Genomic DNA, 19,008 nt, shown 5'->3' on the forward strand with positions numbered 1-19,008 from the left:
GTTTGCACTGCACATGCAGGCTCCATGTAAACAACCACAAGTTGTTTGCACTGCGAACCTGCAAATAAATTATCTATGTATAAATACTGTACTGACTATAATACTGTCACAAATTCTAATATGTATCTATGTAATATCCGCAGGTGTTGTGACAATTAATGGGGGACACAATACTATTAGCAGTTGATCTACATGGTGAATGGATAGAGACCGATGAGCGTTATAGTTGGAAGTCGAAGGGTGGTCTTACAGTACCGATACTAGTGAGGAGGGATGTTACGTATGATGAGTTTGTTGATATCGTCATTACTAGGTGTAAGTTATGTTGTGCGCCGAAGGATCTCTCAATCACTTACATGCTCAGCATTGTTGCAACGGAAAAAGCACACTTTTCTGAAATAAAGGATGATGATGATTTGCTCACTTATTTAGCTGATGTTGTCAAAGATGGTCGTCGTTGGCCCATTCTAAGGGTAAATGTGGTTGAAATTGGGCCGATAGAAGTTCCAGAATCTGGAGAAGCAATTGGAGGAACAAGCAGTAGTGTAGCTTCTTAAATTCGTACTTGTAACCGAATCAATCTATTTTGTACTTGAAACTGAATCAATGTACTATGTTGGCTGTTTTTGCTATAGGTCTTTACATGTGGATATTGTTTGTTAACAGTTTAAAGTTTTTCCCTTAAAAAGTAGGTAAACAACTAGTGGTTGCTTAAACAGACACTAGTTGTTTCAGAAAATATCTAATTATTTATACTGGAAAATTATTGCTCATAAAAATATTGGTAAGCAACAAGAAGTTGTTCCAGCAACAATAGACAATTTGTTTAAACAAATAACGATATAATAAACAACAAGAAGTTGTTCAAGCAACTCCTGATTGCTTATACAATAACGTCATATCTCGTAAAAAGTAGGTAAACAACTAGGGGTTGTTTAAACAAATACTGATTGCTTATAAGAAACAACTAATGGCTGCTTAAACAAATATTGATTGCTTATAATAAACAACAAGAAGTTGTTCAAACAACTTCTTATCGCTTATACAAGAATTTCAATTGGACATTTATATGAATATTTGAACATCAACTTATTGATTTGACAACAATTCAACATCAAACGAGTCGTTCAATTAGTAATTAAACCCAACTTAGTACTTTGATCACAATTGATCATCAACTGATTGACCCTACTAATACTATAACTATAACTTATTGATCAAGTGATAATAGAATCAACGTTGTTTGATTATATGAATATTTGAATGTCAACTTATTGACTTGATAACAATTCAACATCAATCGAGTCGTTCAATTAGTAATTAAACCCAACTTGGTAATTTGATCACAATTGATCATGAACTGATTGACCCTACTAATAGTATAACTATGACTTATTGATCAAGTGATAATAGAATCAACGTTGTTTGATTATATGAATATTTGAATGTCAACTTATTGACTTGATAACAATTCAACATCAATCGAGTCGTTCAATTAGTAATTAAACCCAACTTGGTAATTTGATCACAATTGATCATGAACTGATTGACCCTACTAATAGTATAACTATAACTTATTGATCAAGTGATAATAGAATCAATGTTGTTTGATTATATGAATATTTGACCATCAACTTATTGACTTGAAATAACTGAATATCCAACTTCCCGTTTGATGGATTTTAAAGTAAACAATCCATAGTTGTTTAAGCAGCTCCTAGTTGTTTATTATAAGCAATCAATATTTGTTTAAGCAACCCCTAATTGTTTACCTACTTTTTACGGGATATGAGGTTATTGTATAAGCAACAATTATTTGTTTAAGCAATCACTACTTGTTTAACAATTTTTTTATGAGCAATAATTTTCCAATATAAATAATTAGATATGTTCTGAAACAACCAATGTCAGTTTAAGCAACCACTAGTTGTTTACTTACTTTTTAAGGGAAAACTTTATACCGTAAACAAACCTACTTTTTATGAATAGCGTAAACAACTACTGTGAATGTTTAAGCAACCAATGAAGTTGTTAAACAACATCATGTTGTTTTAGTAAACATCCATCTATAAATAGCGTAAACAACTACTGTGAATGTTTAAACAACCACTGAAGTTGTTAAACAACATCATGTTGTTTTAGTAAACAACCATCTATAAATAGCGTAAACAACTACTGTGAATGTTTAAGCAACCACTGAAGCTGTTAAACAACATCATGTTGTTTTAGTAAACAACCATCGATAAACATCATAAACAACTACTGTGAATGTTTAAGCAACCACTGAAGCTGTTAAATAACCTCATGTTGTTTTAGTAAACAACCATATATAAACATCATAAAAAGATCCATAGCATTTTCTTCTCCACTTTCATTTTCTTCTTGTTGATCCGTTGATTTCTCATCTTCTGTATTTTCTTCTCCACTTTCATTTTGTCCTTCCTGATGCGTTGATTCCTCATCTTCTACACTTTCTTTTCCACTTTCATTTTTATCTTCCTGATCTATTGATTCCTCATCTTCTACACTTTCTTTTCCACTTTCATTTTTATCTTCCTGATCTATTGATTCCTCATCTTCTACACTTTCATCTTCTCTAATTGAACCACGAGCTGATGAGGTCAATTCTTCTGTTTCCTGAGCTTGTGGAAACCTATCCGCTTCTCCAGCAGAAGCAAACTCCTCTTCCGTTGACCTAGCCTTTTTTCTAGGCCTTCTTTTATAACCTTTTTGATTTTTTGTTTCCATTTTATCTACATACATAAAGCATCATAAAATTATCAACAATAGACCAAATGAATAAACTTCTCGAAGTTATAAAATAAACACAAGTTGTTTAAACAACCATCGATTGTTTACACATAGAAGAAATTCTGAAACAATAGCAGCCACAAATAAAATATTTCTTGCAAGCATAGAGCTAAATATAACACCAATTTGAAAAAGAAAAGAATTTGATCAAGCATCTTAAGATGCTAGAAGTGTTTTAATCTGTTTTTTCCATCAAACATCATTATTTGGGACTCTGAAACATCTAACGCTAACAAAAGTTCAGAAAAAAAAAATCTTTCTAATCATACTTTTTCCTCCATGAATTAACAAGAAAAAACACCCAAGAAAGTGCTAGAACAAAATCACCAACAAGTTGTCTTAGCCAATTATGAGCCAAATCCTCCAGCTTCCTCTCAAAATACACTCTCCATAATCCCATTGCTACATGAAGACAATCACAACCTTTCGCGAAAAAACTCTGAAATTCCCTCTCCTTAACAAAAGACACCACAAATAACAATAACCCAATGACACATAACATCAATCCAACAAATAAATCAGATGTTTTAATCACCAATTAGTCATGTGGGATTGACCCTAACAACTTTTTGGCTGTTTCAATACCATGTCCAAGTACATAAACTTCATTCAAATAGAACATTGTTACAACTGCTATTAGTGAATGTAGAACACAAACTATAAAGAAACCAAATGATCCCATTCACTAAAATTCAAAAAACCCAAAAACCCATTTTTCAGAATTTACAATCTTTTTGAGACTCAAATTGATTTTAGACTAAAACCCCAAAACACTCCGTTTTTAGAGTTTACAAAAAGAATAAATCATATAGAGACCCAAATTGATTCCAGACTAATTTATAATAGTGAATGGTAAGATAAAGTTTACTGGATCGATTAACCAAGAAAACATAGGAAAAACAAAAACCCCATGTCCTAAATGAGCATAAAAACAATAGAAATTAGAATAAAAATAAATGCATACCTCAAAAAACTCGAATTTGCAGAGAAAGAATGTTCTTGGAGGAGAAATCAGTAAAAAAAATGGTTAAAGAGAAAAAAGTGGAGAGGAGATAGAGAGAAGTAGGGGAAGAACTGAAGAAGAAGAAGAAGAAGAAGAAGAAGAAGAGAAGAAGAACGGGCAGCAGCTTTGTTGGGAGCTTTGTTGGGACAAAGTTTATTTCCAACTTTGAGAATGGAAGTTGGTTTATTTCCAAAGTTTTTAAATTTTAATTCTAACCACCAAGTTTTTAAATATTTTAATTTAACCCCAATCTCTTCATAATTATATGATTATAACAAAAGAAAAGGAAAAAGAAATAGAAATCCCTTATTGTGCATTTCACTCTCAAAGAGTCTTTTTAGCTCATTTTCCCAGCTTTGATACAGCCAAAATGCTTGACAATATAATATATATGGTAGACAACTCAATTCTGGTATTTCTTGCTGAGTTGTATCTAACGTGCTAAGTCCAATGTACTTGAATTGTTTGTGAATATTCAGAGTTTTTAAAAATAGAAAATGAGATTAAATTGATGGGGAAGACCAAACTTAATCCACTATCAAGACATTTGCAACCCATTTGCAGGTTACACATTTTAATATGTAAATAAGTAGTCATATTTAAATGTCTTAATCTTAATTAAAAAAAAATAGATTTTCCATGATATTTTTTTTTCTTTCCATTTGTCGGTTATACATTTTAATATTTAAATTAGTAGTCAAATTTATATGTTTTAAATTTTAATTAAAAAAATGGATCTTCCATGACATCTTCTTTTTCCCGTTTGTCAGTTATTTTAAATTTAAACATCTTAATCTTAATTAAAAAATCAATCTTCCTTGACATTCTTTTATCTTTCCATTTATCAGTTATGCATTTTAATATTTAAATGTCTTAATCTTAGTAAAAGAATTCTATCTTCCAGGAAACTCTTTTTTCTTTCTTTTATGTTTTCTCCGATCTGCTGAAATGTCAGAACATTCTCATGAGATTACACAATCCCAATAAAATAAAATAAGTACACTAGGTAGTTGTCGTATAAAAGAAAAACACCTTTACAGTGTCCCATCCCTATCAGGTAACTAACATTGTCACCATTAGATCTGTCTCTATTTTGGTACATTCAATTCATTCTCGTGAGATTACACAAAAAGCATGACATCGACGGCCGATGATTGGGCTTCCATTGCTCCCAATTTACACAAGAACCTCTCTTTTCTCTCGCCTCAACAGGTATTTACATGTTTTTGTATAAAGTATACAGCTTTGTACAATTGACTGTCTCAGGATCAGTGCCACAACACATTCTAAACATGTGAATTACCTTAATTCTATTCTCACTGTGGAATTGAATTGAGATTAATGTGTGTGAGAGAGAGATTTTAGGTAGAATTGGCGAAGATGAGGCTAATCCTTATACTCTATTTCAATTTGTTTGTCCTACTTTCCTTTTTCATCCGTTTAAAAATGAATGTTTTTTTTTTTTTTTGCAACTCTTTTATTCCAATTCCACATGACAAAGGACATTTTGGTACCTTCTACCTATCTTTAATTTAAGACCCACAAGATTTAAAAGTTTCTTTATTTTCTTAAACTCCGTGCCAAGTCAAAACAAATTGAAACAGAGGGAGCAGGGGCGGATCTAGGGCCCGCCGACGGTGTTCACCCGAACATCCTCGGCAAAAGATGATGCAGTATGTGTAAGGTATTTTTATTTTATTTTTTATGTACATATATAGATTTTGAATACCTTAAACACAAGAGAAGTGGTTGGTTCAGTGGTTTAGGGTGTTCAAAATTCACCTTGAGGTTCCAAGTTCAAATTCCAGTCACTACATTTTTATTTTTTCGAACCTCCTCAGTGAAAATCCTGTCTGCCACTGGGAAGGAGTATATTTTGTAGAAAGGATTTAACTTTGTACAATGACTGGCTAAATATCAATGCAATTTCAAACAGGCTAGTTTCCATAATTTTGTTGTCACTGTGTGAAAGTTAAACTTTCACCACAATAGACCCTTGTGGTCCGGCCCTTCCCCGGACCCTGCGCATAGCGGGAGCTTAGTGCACCGGGCTGCCCTTTTTTTTTTTTTTTTTTTTTTTGTGTGTGTGTGAAAGTTAAACTCTTGTGTAGTTGAATTTGTATTGTTTTGTGTGTGTGTGGAATTGAATTGAGATTGATGTGTGTGTGTGTGTGTGTGTGATTTTAGGTAGAGTTAGCGAAGATGTTGGTAGAGATGGGGCAAAGTCACTTGTTTCAGCATTGGTCGGAGCCTGGAGTTGATGATAATGAGAAGCAAGCCTTCTTTGATCAGGTCTGTTCGGTTCTTTTTTTTCCTTTTCGCCAGGTACATTTTTAATTCTGCATTTTTTTGTATCTTGCTATGTTGCTTTCTTATTTTATTTAGTAGTAGTATTTAGTTATCGCGTAGTTTCTTATTCTATAATGTGTATTACTTATATTACTATCTGTTGCTGCATTTGTTTTGTATCTTGCTATTTTACTATCTTATTTTATTTTGAGCCAAGGGTCTATCGGAAACAGCCTCTCTACCCCGCAAAGGTTGGGGTACGGTCTGCGTACATCCTACCCTCCCCAGACCCCACCTGTGGGATTACACTGGGTATGTTGTTGTTTGTTGTACATTTGTTTTAATAAATTGGATTTTGGTGTTGCCATGGTATAACTTATGCATGTATAAACTGGTTAGACTGATGAACTTGACAATAATATTTTTTTTTTCCTTTTGAAAAAACAAAACCAAATAATCACAGCCACATAATTATATATCTCCGTTCTCGACTTCACTTTTGTATTGTCGAATATGAAATTTACCCCCAAAGAAAGAAATCATAGAACGGATTTCATTCTCAATAGTTTGAGTGGGAATATTAATACTGAAGAACCAATAAACCCAAAGCAGAGTTTATGTTGGTGGTCAGTATTGCAGGTGGATTTCAGATTACTGGCAACATATCAAATGTGTTTTAAACAGAAGTCCTCTCTCCAAGGTCCATAGATAGGTCCAATATGGCATGGTTCAAAAGAATGCTTATTTGAGATCAGTGAATACTCAAACCAATCCCGATCAATGATCTCCACTCTCTCCAGTTAAGACAACTGAATAAAGTAACTAAGTCATAGTTGTCAGGTGGCCCTTTTTTGGACAGATGCTTGTATATTTCAACACAAAATTTCTGTTCCGCAAAAATTTTGAGGATCAATGATCTTAATTTGGCGAGTTAAATTTGCACTGATATTAAAATTTCATATTTTTTTGGTCATCAGTTAAGAAGAAAAAAAAGAGGTGATCCACTTTTATCAAAATTAATAAATGAGCTGTCAAATTTATGAATGCAAGGATTGAGAACAAATATGCAACTAGAAGTGTGGTACCATTAGGATTGGGGTAATTTTCAAAGTTTGCTAGAGGTAGGGGTAAATTCAGTCGGATAGTATAACGGTAGGGATACTTTTGGCCTAATAGCATAATGGAGGGTAAATGTAGACAATATCCAATAGTAGAGAGGTAAATTTGGCAATTCCGATCTCCTATTAGTTAGTTGTGGTGACTTACATGGTGAATTTCGGGATGTGATAAGGACCTTAAGGTTGTAGTTTGCAGTTTGGAAAATAAAAACTTGATCTTGTTTGTCTTTTGTAGTTAGATGACAATTTATGTGAAGTATTTCTTCTTGCTTAATCATTCAAACTAAAGTAGCTAAAATTTGGAGTTTGTTGTCATTATTGAATATTGTACGGCTGTTTTTGTTGGCAGTGTTGTAGTGCCAGAAATATTATTATTTCCAATTGGGCTTGTTTCCAAGTCTTTTATGCTTGTATCCACTTCCTACTTTAAATGTAGTATTTATGAACACTTAAAGTGTTATTTTTATGGTTTTTTCAGATTGCCAAACTTAATTCAAGTTATCCTGGGGGGTTGTCAGCATACATTAACACAGCTAGGGATCTTTTAGCTGATTCAAAGACCGGGAAAAACCCGTATGATGGGTTTTCACCTTCCGTAAGTAACTGAATCCTGTGTTACTTTTCAGCAAAACTTATTTCGTTAATTATCTTTCCGTAGAAAGTAACTTTAACTATAACTTCTTTCATCAAGCAGCACACAGAAACTCAACTTGTGTTTTTATCTTAGTTATTGGATTGGGTGAATGTCTTAAAGTTTAGTTGGGTTTTTATGTCAGTAAATTAGTGCACGTGCTGCTTATAAAAGAAAAGGCCATTTTTCGCAAATCTGTTGAATATGGTACTTCTACAGTGATTTATTGTCTAGACAGAGTGTCAAGCCATTTAAAAATCCCTGCCAGTTCCTCGAGACTATGATTTTGTAACTTTCATGTTGTGCTTGATAGCTTATTTGCACTTGGCACATCTTCCATCAGTGCAGGCTCTAAATCGATCGAATTATTAATGTGAATGAGGTTCTATGTGACGTCACTTATTATGGAATCACTCTTTGGAACATAAGTTGGAAAACAAGAACCAAGGAGTAATGAAAGTGCTGTCCGACTAAACTCATGGGAAGCCCAACTTTCCTACACCCCTGCAGGTGTCTTAAATTAGTACGTTGTATGTTGCATTATTACTATGGTATTTACAGAAGAGATCAGATGGAGGAGCTTGTTTGGATGACTTAGTGTTACAACAACAACATACCCAGTGAATTCCCACAAGTGGAGGAGCTTGTTTGGACGACTTAGTGTTGTTGAAGCAATAAGAAAAGTTATCGTCCAATCAAAAAAATACACAGCTATAGTTGTTCTGTACAATGACCTTTGGTGCAGTGGCATACTACAGTAGTTTCTGGTGTTTTAGGACTAACCATATAACTGGCCATTTGGTCTTATTTGGTGTAATCTAAGAAATTCAATTCAATTAGTGGACGTGGTTTATGATTATCAAGTCTTTTGGACTTAATTTTCCTCTCAGCATACTTGTTGTAGCTTGTATGAAGACCATCTACTTATGGTTCTTTGAACAGCCTTGGGTTCTTATCAGAAACCATTTTGATGTTCTTTAGCATTGTGGATAAAGTAGCAACACATTTCCTTTTGTTTCTTGTGAAATGTGATATCTGATGTTCAATGTGGTCAGATTTTGACTATATTTTCTTGCTCGCTCCTCTTGATTACCTTGGAAAATTCGGAAAATAATGGATCACCTTATTAATACTTATGTAACATGCACTTAAATTTAGAACACATTGATGCTCTGCTCTAGATCAATGATGCATTCTAAGATGAAATTAAACTTTTGCAGGTTCCATCAGGAGAGGTTCTGACCTATGGTGATGATAATTTTGTTCAATTTGAGGAGGCTGGCATCAAAGCAGCACGGAAGGCTGCATTTGTTCTTGTTGCTGGAGGCCTTGGAGAACGTCTTGGGTACAATGGGATAAAGGTAGAGCACATAAAACTTTCATGTGGAGCATCTTTGACCTTTTTTGCCTCTCAAAGATTTCTTTTGGTTGGTTGGTCTAGAACTTGTTTTGATTTTTGCCTTCATTAGGTATAATACGCAGAATCTTTTGCAACTTGATTAATAGTTGTCGTCTGTCATTTCACCATGTATTAATCTTAGGATGTCTGGCTGCATAAGATTGAGTTCCGTGACAATTCGTTCTAACTATTTGCAGGTGGCCCTTCCTAGAGAAACAACTACGGTAACATGCTTCTTACAACATTATATTGAATCTATTCTTGCTTTACAAGAAGCCAGTTGCAGCCTTGCTGGAGGTTGGTAGACGTGCATGTTATGATTTGTAAATTTGTTCCATTAGGGACTAATATTCTGTTAAACTGCTTCTTGATTCCCAATTTTTTATGACACCATTAGCCAAGTAAACTGAAATTATTGAAGGTAGCAATCCCAGGTTCTGTGAGGTATCTCTCCCTTGACTGTTATGTTAGGGACTCAATTTTAAGGAGGTTGGGAGGGGTTGAGCTAGGGAATCCAGTCACAAGCTTAAGATTTATGAAGCTGTTTCCAAGATTTATTGGCCAGTGTTTCTATTTGTGAGTTGCCAAAATTTTGATTATTTAGAAACCTTTTAGAAAGTATAGAGAACAATTTAAACCTTATATCCTATGCACAAAGTTGTTGGATAGAGAGGGTTCATATAGCCGGCCCAAACTAGCTTGGGATTGAGGCATTGTTGTAGTAGCAGTAGAAACAAAATAAATGTTTCTTATGGATAAAACGGTGTTAAGAATTATCTTCCTAGGCTTAGCCAAAAATACATACAAGCTAAAAAGAATTAGCTGAAACGAATATCTTTTTGCCTAGAGGTACCTGCGAAAGTATCATGATTCGAGGTACCTAAAAGTGATACATATCTTCTGGATGCCTTGAATAGAATCAATTACTTCATCAAAAAAAAAAAAAGATACATATCCTCAATACAATAAACATGTGGGACTTTCTTTGCAACTAACCGTTTCCTTGTAATTAGGCGACTGTCAAGCGGACATTCCTTTTGCTATTATGACATCAGATGATACACATTTACGTACTTTGGAGCTCTTAGAAAAAAACTCTTTTTTTGGAATGAAACCCACACAAGTGAAACTGCTTAAGCAGGTGAGCAACTGATCTCAAGAAGCTGTTGAAGAATTTAGTCATAGTACCGGAACTTATATATTTCTTGATTCTTTTGTAGGAAAAAGTTGCTTGTTTAGATGATAATGAAGCACACCTTGCTCTGGACCCCCATAATAAATATAAAATTCAGGTGGATAATTCCATGCTTAATACTCTTTGAAGATTTAAAGATATGAGTATTCTTGTATTCAATTGATATCAGTAACTTCTTAGCTGAAAGTGCCTCTATTTATTTGATTTTCACTCGTGCCTCTGCTTTATCAGACAAAACCTCATGGCCATGGCGATGTCCACTCACTTCTTTACTCAAGTGGCCTTCTTAAAGTTTGGTATGTTTTCACTCCTTCTTCCCCTTTTGTTTAAACTTTTTCTTTCTTTTCTGCCATTTTCATCCACTTTGATGTGATTTTGGATGAACCAATGAACCAGCCCCTTTTAGCCTACATAAAAGTTAATCGTTAGAGAAAGATGGATGCCTTTTTGTCTCAGTCCCTTGCTTTATAACTTGAACTGAAATCTTTTACCATTATCATTATTTTCCTGGACCTTACCTTGTAGTGTATCCATCTTTGAAGTCAAAAAATGAAATTCATACTTTCAAGTCTTTTTTCCCATCGTTTTCTGGAAACAAAAGCTAATGTAAAACCTTTTAATATAGCCTGTATCTAGATCACTAGTGCATCTAGTTTGTATTGATTATTTAACAGGTGCATATTTTACTTAAAAAGAGAGAGAGAGAGTTAAACGTATTTCTGTGATTTTGATGGTCCAAATTTTGTGCAATCTAGGCATGATGCAGGCTTAAGATGGGTCCTCTTTTTCCAAGACACCAATGGTTTACTTTTCAAGGTTTGTTGGATGCCTTTTTCTTTTTTGTTCTTTTGTTTTTTGAATTGTTCTGTATTCTGCTCATGTATGTTAGGCCAATTTTATCAATCTGTACATTTCATTGTCTTTCAGGCAATTCCAGCAGGACTAGGTGTCAGTGCCACGAAAAAATACCATGTCAATTCTCTCGCTGTTCCTCGGAAAGCAAAAGAAGCCATTGGCGGCATTACCAAGCTTACTCATAAAGATGGTGAGTAGATGAGTAACGTACATCTACCTTTGCATCTTGTAGTGGCTCAGGGGAAAGGTCAGAAAATAAGTAATAAATGCTTAAAAGAAAAGAAAGCATGGGGTCATAGTATGAGCTTCTTTGTTGTTCGGTTGTTTGTGACAACTATAATATAGTGGCAGAAAATATTTCATCTAAAGAGTGTTCTAAGCCATGGGCAGTTTCCTGCTTTCGTCAGCTGAAACTCGCAGAGTTGGTGGCTAAATCTATAGCCAGAACTTTAACAGGTCGTAAATACTAGGATACTTCTGTCCTACCACTACTAGTTGGTTATGCTCTGTTTAGTTGGTTGTCTATAAACTTCCTACAGCATTTAAGCTGATCTTTTGTGAAGGTAACTTGGAGACGAGGAATATCAGGATCTGTCTGTTTCATGTGTGTTTGCTTTCTGTGCCTGATATACATACTTCAGATGTGCTATACTTATAGAGATTCTTCAAAATTATGGATCTCTCAATGGAATTTAACAAGGTGAAGATGAGACTTTTATTTAAGATAATAGCCCTGAGAAATTTGTGGACGACATGCCTTTTAGAAGAAAGATACCTGGTTGCTGATATCATTTTTTACATACATCTATGGGTGCAGGTGGGCCACTTGGCCAGGTCTGTAGCAATAGTTTTATAGTAGGTCAAGCCACTTCGGATAATGTTCCCCCTATAGCTGAACTAACCCAAAGCCCCTCTGACTGGAAATATCTTCTGAGTAGTTGAGTCGTTTCTTTTGGTGTAACCTGCAGGATGTCAAAGATAAAAATAGCATGATAGATTTATTGACACACTACAGGGATAGGATATTGCATAGATGGAATCCACTGTAAAGGGGGACTTTTTAATCTGTTTCTGTATTGTATCCTAGCACAAACCTTTGTGCTCAAAAAAAAGTTGGGCTGGTTCTGCCCTATCAAGAGTAACTCATTAAGCACAGAAATTATGTTTTCTAACAAGGGTGACATCTAACTCTTTTAATGTGTATGTTAATGTTTATTTTGGAGTCTTTTCTGTTTCATTTGTGATAATTCTCCATCAGCAATAATTCTCTGGGATTCAGGTTCCAATATTCTTTCATGCTTAGGTTAGTACTGCGAAAAGAATTGATGTTGAACATGGTAGGAGTACCATGTGAGAAAATTTATGTGGGCTTTTTGTGTTTCTATCTGACAATTATATCAATTGGGGCTTTTTGTGTTTTTATCTGACAATTACATCAATTGAAAAATCCTTTCTAGGGCGAATGATGGTGATTAATGTGGAATACAACCAGCTCGATCCATTGCTTAGAGCTTCTGGATATTCTGATGGCGATGTCAATTCTGAAACGGGCTATTCACCTTTTCCTGGAAATATAAATCAAGTATGTGTTAGTCATATGCTGGATTGTCTTCTTTTCTTTCTTGCCATTAATGGCTCATTATATGCTGTATTATTTTTCATATAAAATTGTTTCACCACTTTGTATGATAACCCAGACATCCCCAAGTTCTTGGAAATTTTGGCCCATAATGCATGGATCCCTGTGGTTACAACTATCAAGGAAACCTCCATTCTTTGAGTTTGGATGACAAAACTCCTAATTACCTCTAAGTGGACAAATTGACAGCTGGATCTACTTCCTTCCCCTTTGATCCTTCAGCATATAAAGGCATTTCGTATTTGATTCTTTTTGTGCTCCATAGTTTACAATTTATATGCAAACCTCAAGAATGGTTGCGTAAAAGTTGGGATCCATATTCCTGTACGTAAGAAACCAAGCAAAAATAAAGTGGGAAAGGTTCCCCTAAGAACCAGATAAGTTGGCTGACTTCTTCTTAGGAAAGAGCAAAAAATAATGTTTTTAAAATTTAAAATCAGCTTCATACTTGGTTGAAGCCTAACTTTTATCTAAGGCAGTGGCTTGATTCATCAGTGTGGGATTGTGTCATTAATCGTTGAAACAATGTTTGGTGATGAGACTCTTCTACCATCCTAGTTCAAAACATAATTTCACCTGAATCATTGGTCTTAAGATATTTTTCAAAGACTTTTTAATACTAGAAGATGGTAAAGTCTCTTTGTTCTTTACCTACACTGAACTTCTAGAAGCTTAATTTCTCTATTATTGCTTTGCTACGTTGGCAGACTTGATTTAACTTGCAAACTGATTTCAGTAAAGGAACTAAGGATAACATTCTAATATGTTGCTAGATTATATGAATGTAGATTTTATAAAGAAAATGCATTTTATTCCGGGAAGCATATTTAAGGAAACACGTGAAAAATTGTAGATGCCAATGCATTAAGAAAGATGGCCATCTTCTTTAACTGTAGAGCTTATTGGAAATATATTATATGCCCCTTCTTCGTGACACTGGTCTATAATCTTTTGAGCATGTAGTTACAATTTAGTTTGGAGGATGTAAGCTGGACTAGTCATGCAAATTGTGTCGTAACGGCCAAGTTCCTCTGTAGGACAACTTTCCTAGTTTGGTTACTTTCAAGTAGAAAAGTGATTTATTGCTCACCTATGGCTGTTGACATTGCAATGCAGTTGATCTTTGAAATTGGCCCATACCTTGAGGAGCTCACAAAAACAGGAGGTGTGATAAAGGAGTTCGTTAACCCTAAGTAAAAATCTACTCTTATGTCTTTACATTTAAGACTTTAATTGTATGTTCGATGCTGTGGTGTCATGTCGCTTGTTGTTCCTTTGAAAACATATGCTGGTTTTCTTCTTATTGAGTATTGACTATTTGCTGTAACTCCAGGAAATTTTCCACGACAAAAATATGTAAAGGAATGAACAACTGAATTTAATATGTTGCTAGGAATGAGAAAACAAATTGCAAATGAGCTGAATTTCATTGTCATGAAATATAAAAATACTGATCAGCTTCGGATGCTTTATATCCAATATGTTTTCTTGCTTCTAAGACATTACAATGTACAGAAAATAGGAGTTTATTCTGATCTAATCACCTAGGAGTTATATCATTTATGGCTTTCCCAATCCGATTTAAAGCTCTGTTTTGAGATCGAATATTTCAAGGGTTTGTTAAGATCATATGAAGCAGAAGACAGCAATGGCGAAGTCGAGGAGAGTAGAGTTAAGGGTGATGTGATATCGCAATTCCTAGTGTGAGGGAAGTGGTGTAGAGGGTGGATTTGCTATAGAAGAGACACTGGTCACGGCGTTTGGATACTTTTCCTTTGTTATTGTCTCTGTTTGGCTTCTAGCTATAGTACCTAGCTTAAACATTGTGGATGCCATGATAGTTTCCGGTCCGCTTCCGTCTTCATATTCACTGTTTAGTTTGTTGATTTCAAGTGCTTTGTTCACTGTACCAAGATGATGTCATACAGCAAACAGATTCCTGAACAGCTAACCTCTCTGGAAGAAGTTGTGCTTCTTCACTTTCGGAAGCTGGCTGGTTCTTTGTCCTCTGAAGATCTGGAGGAGATTTATTGATTTCAGTAAGCAACAAACATATCTAGTCAAAGAAGAAAGGAACTTTCAGCAAGCTTCCTTATCCTTCAGAGGAGACACTGGATACTAACTCATCAATACTGGTCATTGAACTGAAGCTAAAGCTGTTGATGCAAAGCCGGCAACTGAGAAGTGGGACTGGAATGTGTTGAATATCCTCAGCTAGCATTTCATAAGCTAATGAAAGAGCAGCACCTGGAGACTTTTTTTGTATTTTGTGCCTTACATGTGGGTTTATGTTGCTTAGATGAACACTGGTATTGGCAGTTTGTTTACAGGATATTCTGCACGACATCTTTCTGGATCCATTTGCTGGGAAGATTGATATTTGTCATTTTGATAAGACTGGAACATAACATCCGATGAACTACAAAATAATTCAACAAAGAAATAGAAGAAAAGGTGGAGTGAAGCTGTTCAGACTGCAATCAAAGGGATTGATTAGAAGCTCCTATATCATAATTCATTTGTTAATCTGTTGTCATTTTTGTACATGTTTCTCGTAATCTGCAGATGCGTTGTTAAAATCCTGTCTTTGCATTTTCAGAAGCTGCTTTACCTCTTTTTGACTGATTTTTGCATCTCTTTGTAGGTACAAAGATGCTACCAAAACTGCTTTTAAGTCCTCAACTCGACTTGAATGCATGATGCAAGATTATCCTAAAACTCTACCTCCTTCAGCTAGGGTTGGATTCACTGTGAGTAGAAGATATCAGTACTGTTTTAGGCTTCTGATTCTGTTACATATGTTTTTGAGTCATCTACTGTCAAGTTATCCAAGTGTGTGACATCAAAATTCTTCTTACACTGACTCAGATGATGGATGCTTGGCTTGCTTATGCTCCTGTGAAAAACAACCCTGAAGATGCTGCCAAGGTATGATGAGCAGTTTTCTGCAGAAATAGTTTCAGTAAATTTGGCAGATGTCAATTGGGGCTGGCTTAACATTTTGATTGTCATGACAAAATCCATCACCCCCTACTTCTAGTTCGTGCTTCTCATCAAAACCTCTGATGATTTAATGCTGACTTTATATAACAATTATATTTGTCCCTACTGGTTGGGTTTGAACCCTTCCTTTGCGTCTTTCTGAAAATTTTGCCATTGGACTGAAGAATTGATGCTTCTGGCTTTTTCTTTCTTATAACTTGACTGTTAATTTTATATCAAATTGTTACTAGAAAAAATTCCAATTTAGAACATTATCATGTGTTTTCTCAAATGATTTCGGCTTCAAGCTCTTTTGTTTAGTAATTTAGATCTTGTGCATACTTGTCAGATACTGTAATTTGGCTGTGTAGGTATTTAGTATCATAACCAAAGTATGTTTGTGGAGGCAACATTTTTCCGTGGTCTGTGAGATAACATTGTTGAATCTTTTTCTTGCATATGCAATCAAAGCTTATACTTAGTTGGCAAGCTTTGTTAAAACTTACACTGAAGGTGAAAATTGCAGTGGCATATTTCTTCTACTTTACTTTTTCCTTCTTCGTTTATTGTCACTGTCCTAACCCCTCTTTCACCAACTAAGAAAGTTCAAATTGCTTACTAACGTCCTTAAGTCTTATGTTTTGACTTCTATTTCTTGGGCTTTGGCATTTTTAAAAGTCTTTCCGGACAGTTGTTACTAAACATAACTTAAAGTTTGTTAACTTTTTATTGCTCTTGACGTGATTTGTTGTGGTTCACTTTCTAACTGTTTTTTAATTGTCTCCTTTACAATGAAAGGTACCGAAAGGAAATCCCTACCACAGTGCCACTTCAGGAGAAATGGCCATATATCGCTCTAACAGCCTCATTCTAAGAAAGGTATTTCTTTCCTTCTGGGAATTCAAGTGAAAACTGAACCTCTTCAGAGTATTGCTTTCTTGACCTATGGGTATTGATACAATTATACACCAGTTGTAGTTCAAATCTCTATAGGAGACAAAACAAGGAAAAGATTGCTGGAATCTGAAAGAAGTCTTTTTGGCTTTTACTATGTCCTAGTTTTAAGTAACACGTAAACCAACAAAAGACAATAGAGGGGAAAGACAAAGCAGAAATTAAAAAAGAAGAATTGCTGCCCATCACTGGTCAGAGAAAAGTAAATCAGAACATTTTACTTAGTCACATGATGAATGAGTGGTGAGCAAGCCCAAACATAAGATTACTGTTATGTCCATTAACTTGGGTAATTATTTAAGATCATTTTGTTTCGCCCCTTAATAAAGCAATTTTTGGTCCTGCAATCTACTGTTTTCAGACCACCTTTCCTTTTGTTCTATGATAAAAAGATAGGAAAGGTTTCGATACTGAAACTTCTAATTGTGATAGAATGAAGATGACTATCAACTCTTGAAACTTTCCCTTCATAATAACCACGACCACAATTTCATGAGTTCAGTTGTTAAACCTGTGGCAATCTAGTTGTGTGCATCAATTACACTATATCTCTTTTTATTACAGGCTGGTGTTAAGGTAGATGATCCAGTTATCCAAGTATTTAACGGACAGGAGGTGGAGGTATGGTCTCGAGTTGTGTGGAAGCCGAAGTGGGCGCTTACTTTCTCAGAAGTAAAAGCTAAAGTGAGTGGAAACTGCTCCATTTCACAAAGGTCTACACTGGCGATTAAGGGGAGTAATATTGCCCTTGAGGATCTTTCCCTGGATGGAGCTCTCATTGTAGGGGCTGTTGATGGTGCTGAGGTATGTCTCAAGTCCTTGATCAATTTATTAGCTAGATGACGTTACAGGGTTGTATCAACACCAACTATGTCTTTTAATTGATACACCATTTCTATATGCTCGTAATTCGTCCTCCCCTGAATTCAAATTTTATGATGAAAATATCAGTTTGATCTTTGATACTTACTGATAACTATTTATGTTTAACAGGTCAAAGTGGGAGGTCCCGTGCAGAACAAGGGTTGGACAATTGAAAATGTCGACCATAAGGATACTTCAATACCAGAAGAAATAAGAATCAGGGGTTTCAGATTCAACAAGGTTGAGCAATTGGAGAAAACATATACCGAGCCTGGGAAATATTCTTTGACGCCATAAGGTTGACACGTTCCATTCTCAGTCGGAAGATTGTGAGCTCCAAAATTCTGTAGGAGCTCTGAGGTTAAGCTTGGCTAAGCTGTGGATATTTATAGCAGATTTTGTTGCTTAGTTTATGTTTCAGCGTTTCTTGTAACATTGTGCCATAGGTGATGGCTGTTCTTTTGCCTCCAATCATTTGTAACTTGTTAACGTTGAAATGTTTAGGAAACAAAATAAGGTCATTGGTCAGTAACAAGTCCTTTTGAAAATTGTGGCGATTGACTTAGAAGAAGTCTTCTTTTGCATAAAAGAAATGGTTGACGCTTATTATAAGTACTCTTGAGTAAATGTCACTCTAGTTCAATGGAGTATTCATTGTTCACACTTTGCATTTGGGATTTTTTTTTTTTGGAAAATGTACTAGAAGGGGAAGACGGAAGATAGTTTGTGATTTTCAATTAGAGTATTATATTTTTGATAATAGTGGCTGGCTTGTTGATTGTTGAATGACTTGGTACTTCAAAGTTGAACAAGAAAAAGTCCCTTGCTAATAAATAGCTGCAATGAGAGCATTTTTCCTGCATGTAGTAGTGTTTAATTTTTGATATTTTAGTTGCAGTAACTGGCCAGTAGGTGGCTGCAGGGAGGCCATTTATTAAAGTGACAAGAATAATGTCCATTTACGATTTACAACAGCTTTAGCTTCATCATTTCTTTACCTTTCCAGATGACTCGATGTGTAACTGATATAGTTGGCTGCAGTTCCCTTCTATGCTAAACATACCACAATATTGGCAATTACATTTTTATTCTAAATGGATTTCAGAAATAAAGATGTGCACCAAAATTAATTAAATAGAAGAATATATTTTTCCTATTAAAATGACAAATTAATAAAATCATATTTTTCCTGCATGTTATACATAAGTTAAAAGAATTGCTAAAAAGAAAATAAAATAAAGGCAAAAACAATATCGTACATCATAAAA

At 34.9% G+C, this 19,008-nt stretch overlaps 2 protein-coding genes across 3 annotated transcripts; one reads left to right on the plus strand and one right to left on the minus strand.

Moving 5' to 3' along the window:
- Nucleotides 1–2,156: 2,156 nt before the first annotated feature.
- On the minus strand, nucleotides 2,157–4,160 carry LOC132622169 (uncharacterized). Its single transcript, XM_060336716.1, has 2 exons — nucleotides 3,776–4,160; nucleotides 2,157–2,753 (listed from the first exon to the last, which is right to left on the minus strand). Exon 2 carries the CDS (start codon nucleotides 2,746–2,748, stop codon nucleotides 2,293–2,295), a length of 456 nt encoding a protein of 151 aa, XP_060192699.1. The 5' UTR covers nucleotides 2,749–2,753; nucleotides 3,776–4,160; the 3' UTR covers nucleotides 2,157–2,292.
- A 576-nt stretch (nucleotides 4,161–4,736) lies between these two features.
- LOC132627176 (UDP-sugar pyrophosphorylase) lies at nucleotides 4,737–18,401 on the plus strand. 2 transcript variants are annotated; one of them, XM_060342361.1, is made up of 17 exons: nucleotides 4,737–5,026; nucleotides 6,002–6,106; nucleotides 7,700–7,816; nucleotides 9,073–9,213; nucleotides 9,449–9,548; nucleotides 10,265–10,392; nucleotides 10,472–10,543; nucleotides 10,678–10,742; nucleotides 11,202–11,262; nucleotides 11,374–11,491; nucleotides 12,759–12,883; nucleotides 14,057–14,133; nucleotides 15,585–15,690; nucleotides 15,809–15,868; nucleotides 16,721–16,801; nucleotides 17,441–17,680; nucleotides 17,870–18,401. In XM_060342361.1, exons 1-17 carry the CDS (start codon nucleotides 4,949–4,951, stop codon nucleotides 18,035–18,037), a joined length of 1,842 nt encoding a protein of 613 aa, XP_060198344.1. In that variant the 5' UTR covers nucleotides 4,737–4,948; the 3' UTR covers nucleotides 18,038–18,401. The 2 variants fall into 2 exon arrangements, with proteins under 2 accessions (XP_060198344.1, XP_060198345.1); XM_060342362.1 differs by lacking the exon at nucleotides 4,737–5,026 and adding an exon at nucleotides 5,078–5,498.
- The last annotated feature ends 607 nt before the right edge of the window (nucleotides 18,402–19,008 follow it).

Source organism: Lycium barbarum, chromosome 2, assembly GCF_019175385.1.
Source record: "Lycium barbarum isolate Lr01 chromosome 2, ASM1917538v2, whole genome shotgun sequence".
Classification (NCBI taxonomy): Eukaryota; Viridiplantae; Streptophyta; class Magnoliopsida; order Solanales; family Solanaceae; genus Lycium; species Lycium barbarum.

Coding starts and splice junctions, on each gene's coding strand:
- LOC132627176 (XM_060342361.1), top strand. CDS start 4,949: ATGACATCGACGGCCGATGATTGGGCTTCCATTGCTCCCAATTTACAC. Junction 14,134..15,584: donor AAGGAGTTCGTTAACCCTAA/GTAAAAATCTAC, acceptor ATCTCTTTGTAG/GTACAAAGATGCTACCAAAA. Junction 16,802..17,440: donor ACAGCCTCATTCTAAGAAAG/GTATTTCTTTCC, acceptor TTTTTATTACAG/GCTGGTGTTAAGGTAGATGA.
- LOC132622169 (XM_060336716.1), bottom strand. CDS start 2,748: ATGGAAACAAAAAATCAAAAAGGTTATAAAAGAAGGCCTAGAAAAAAG.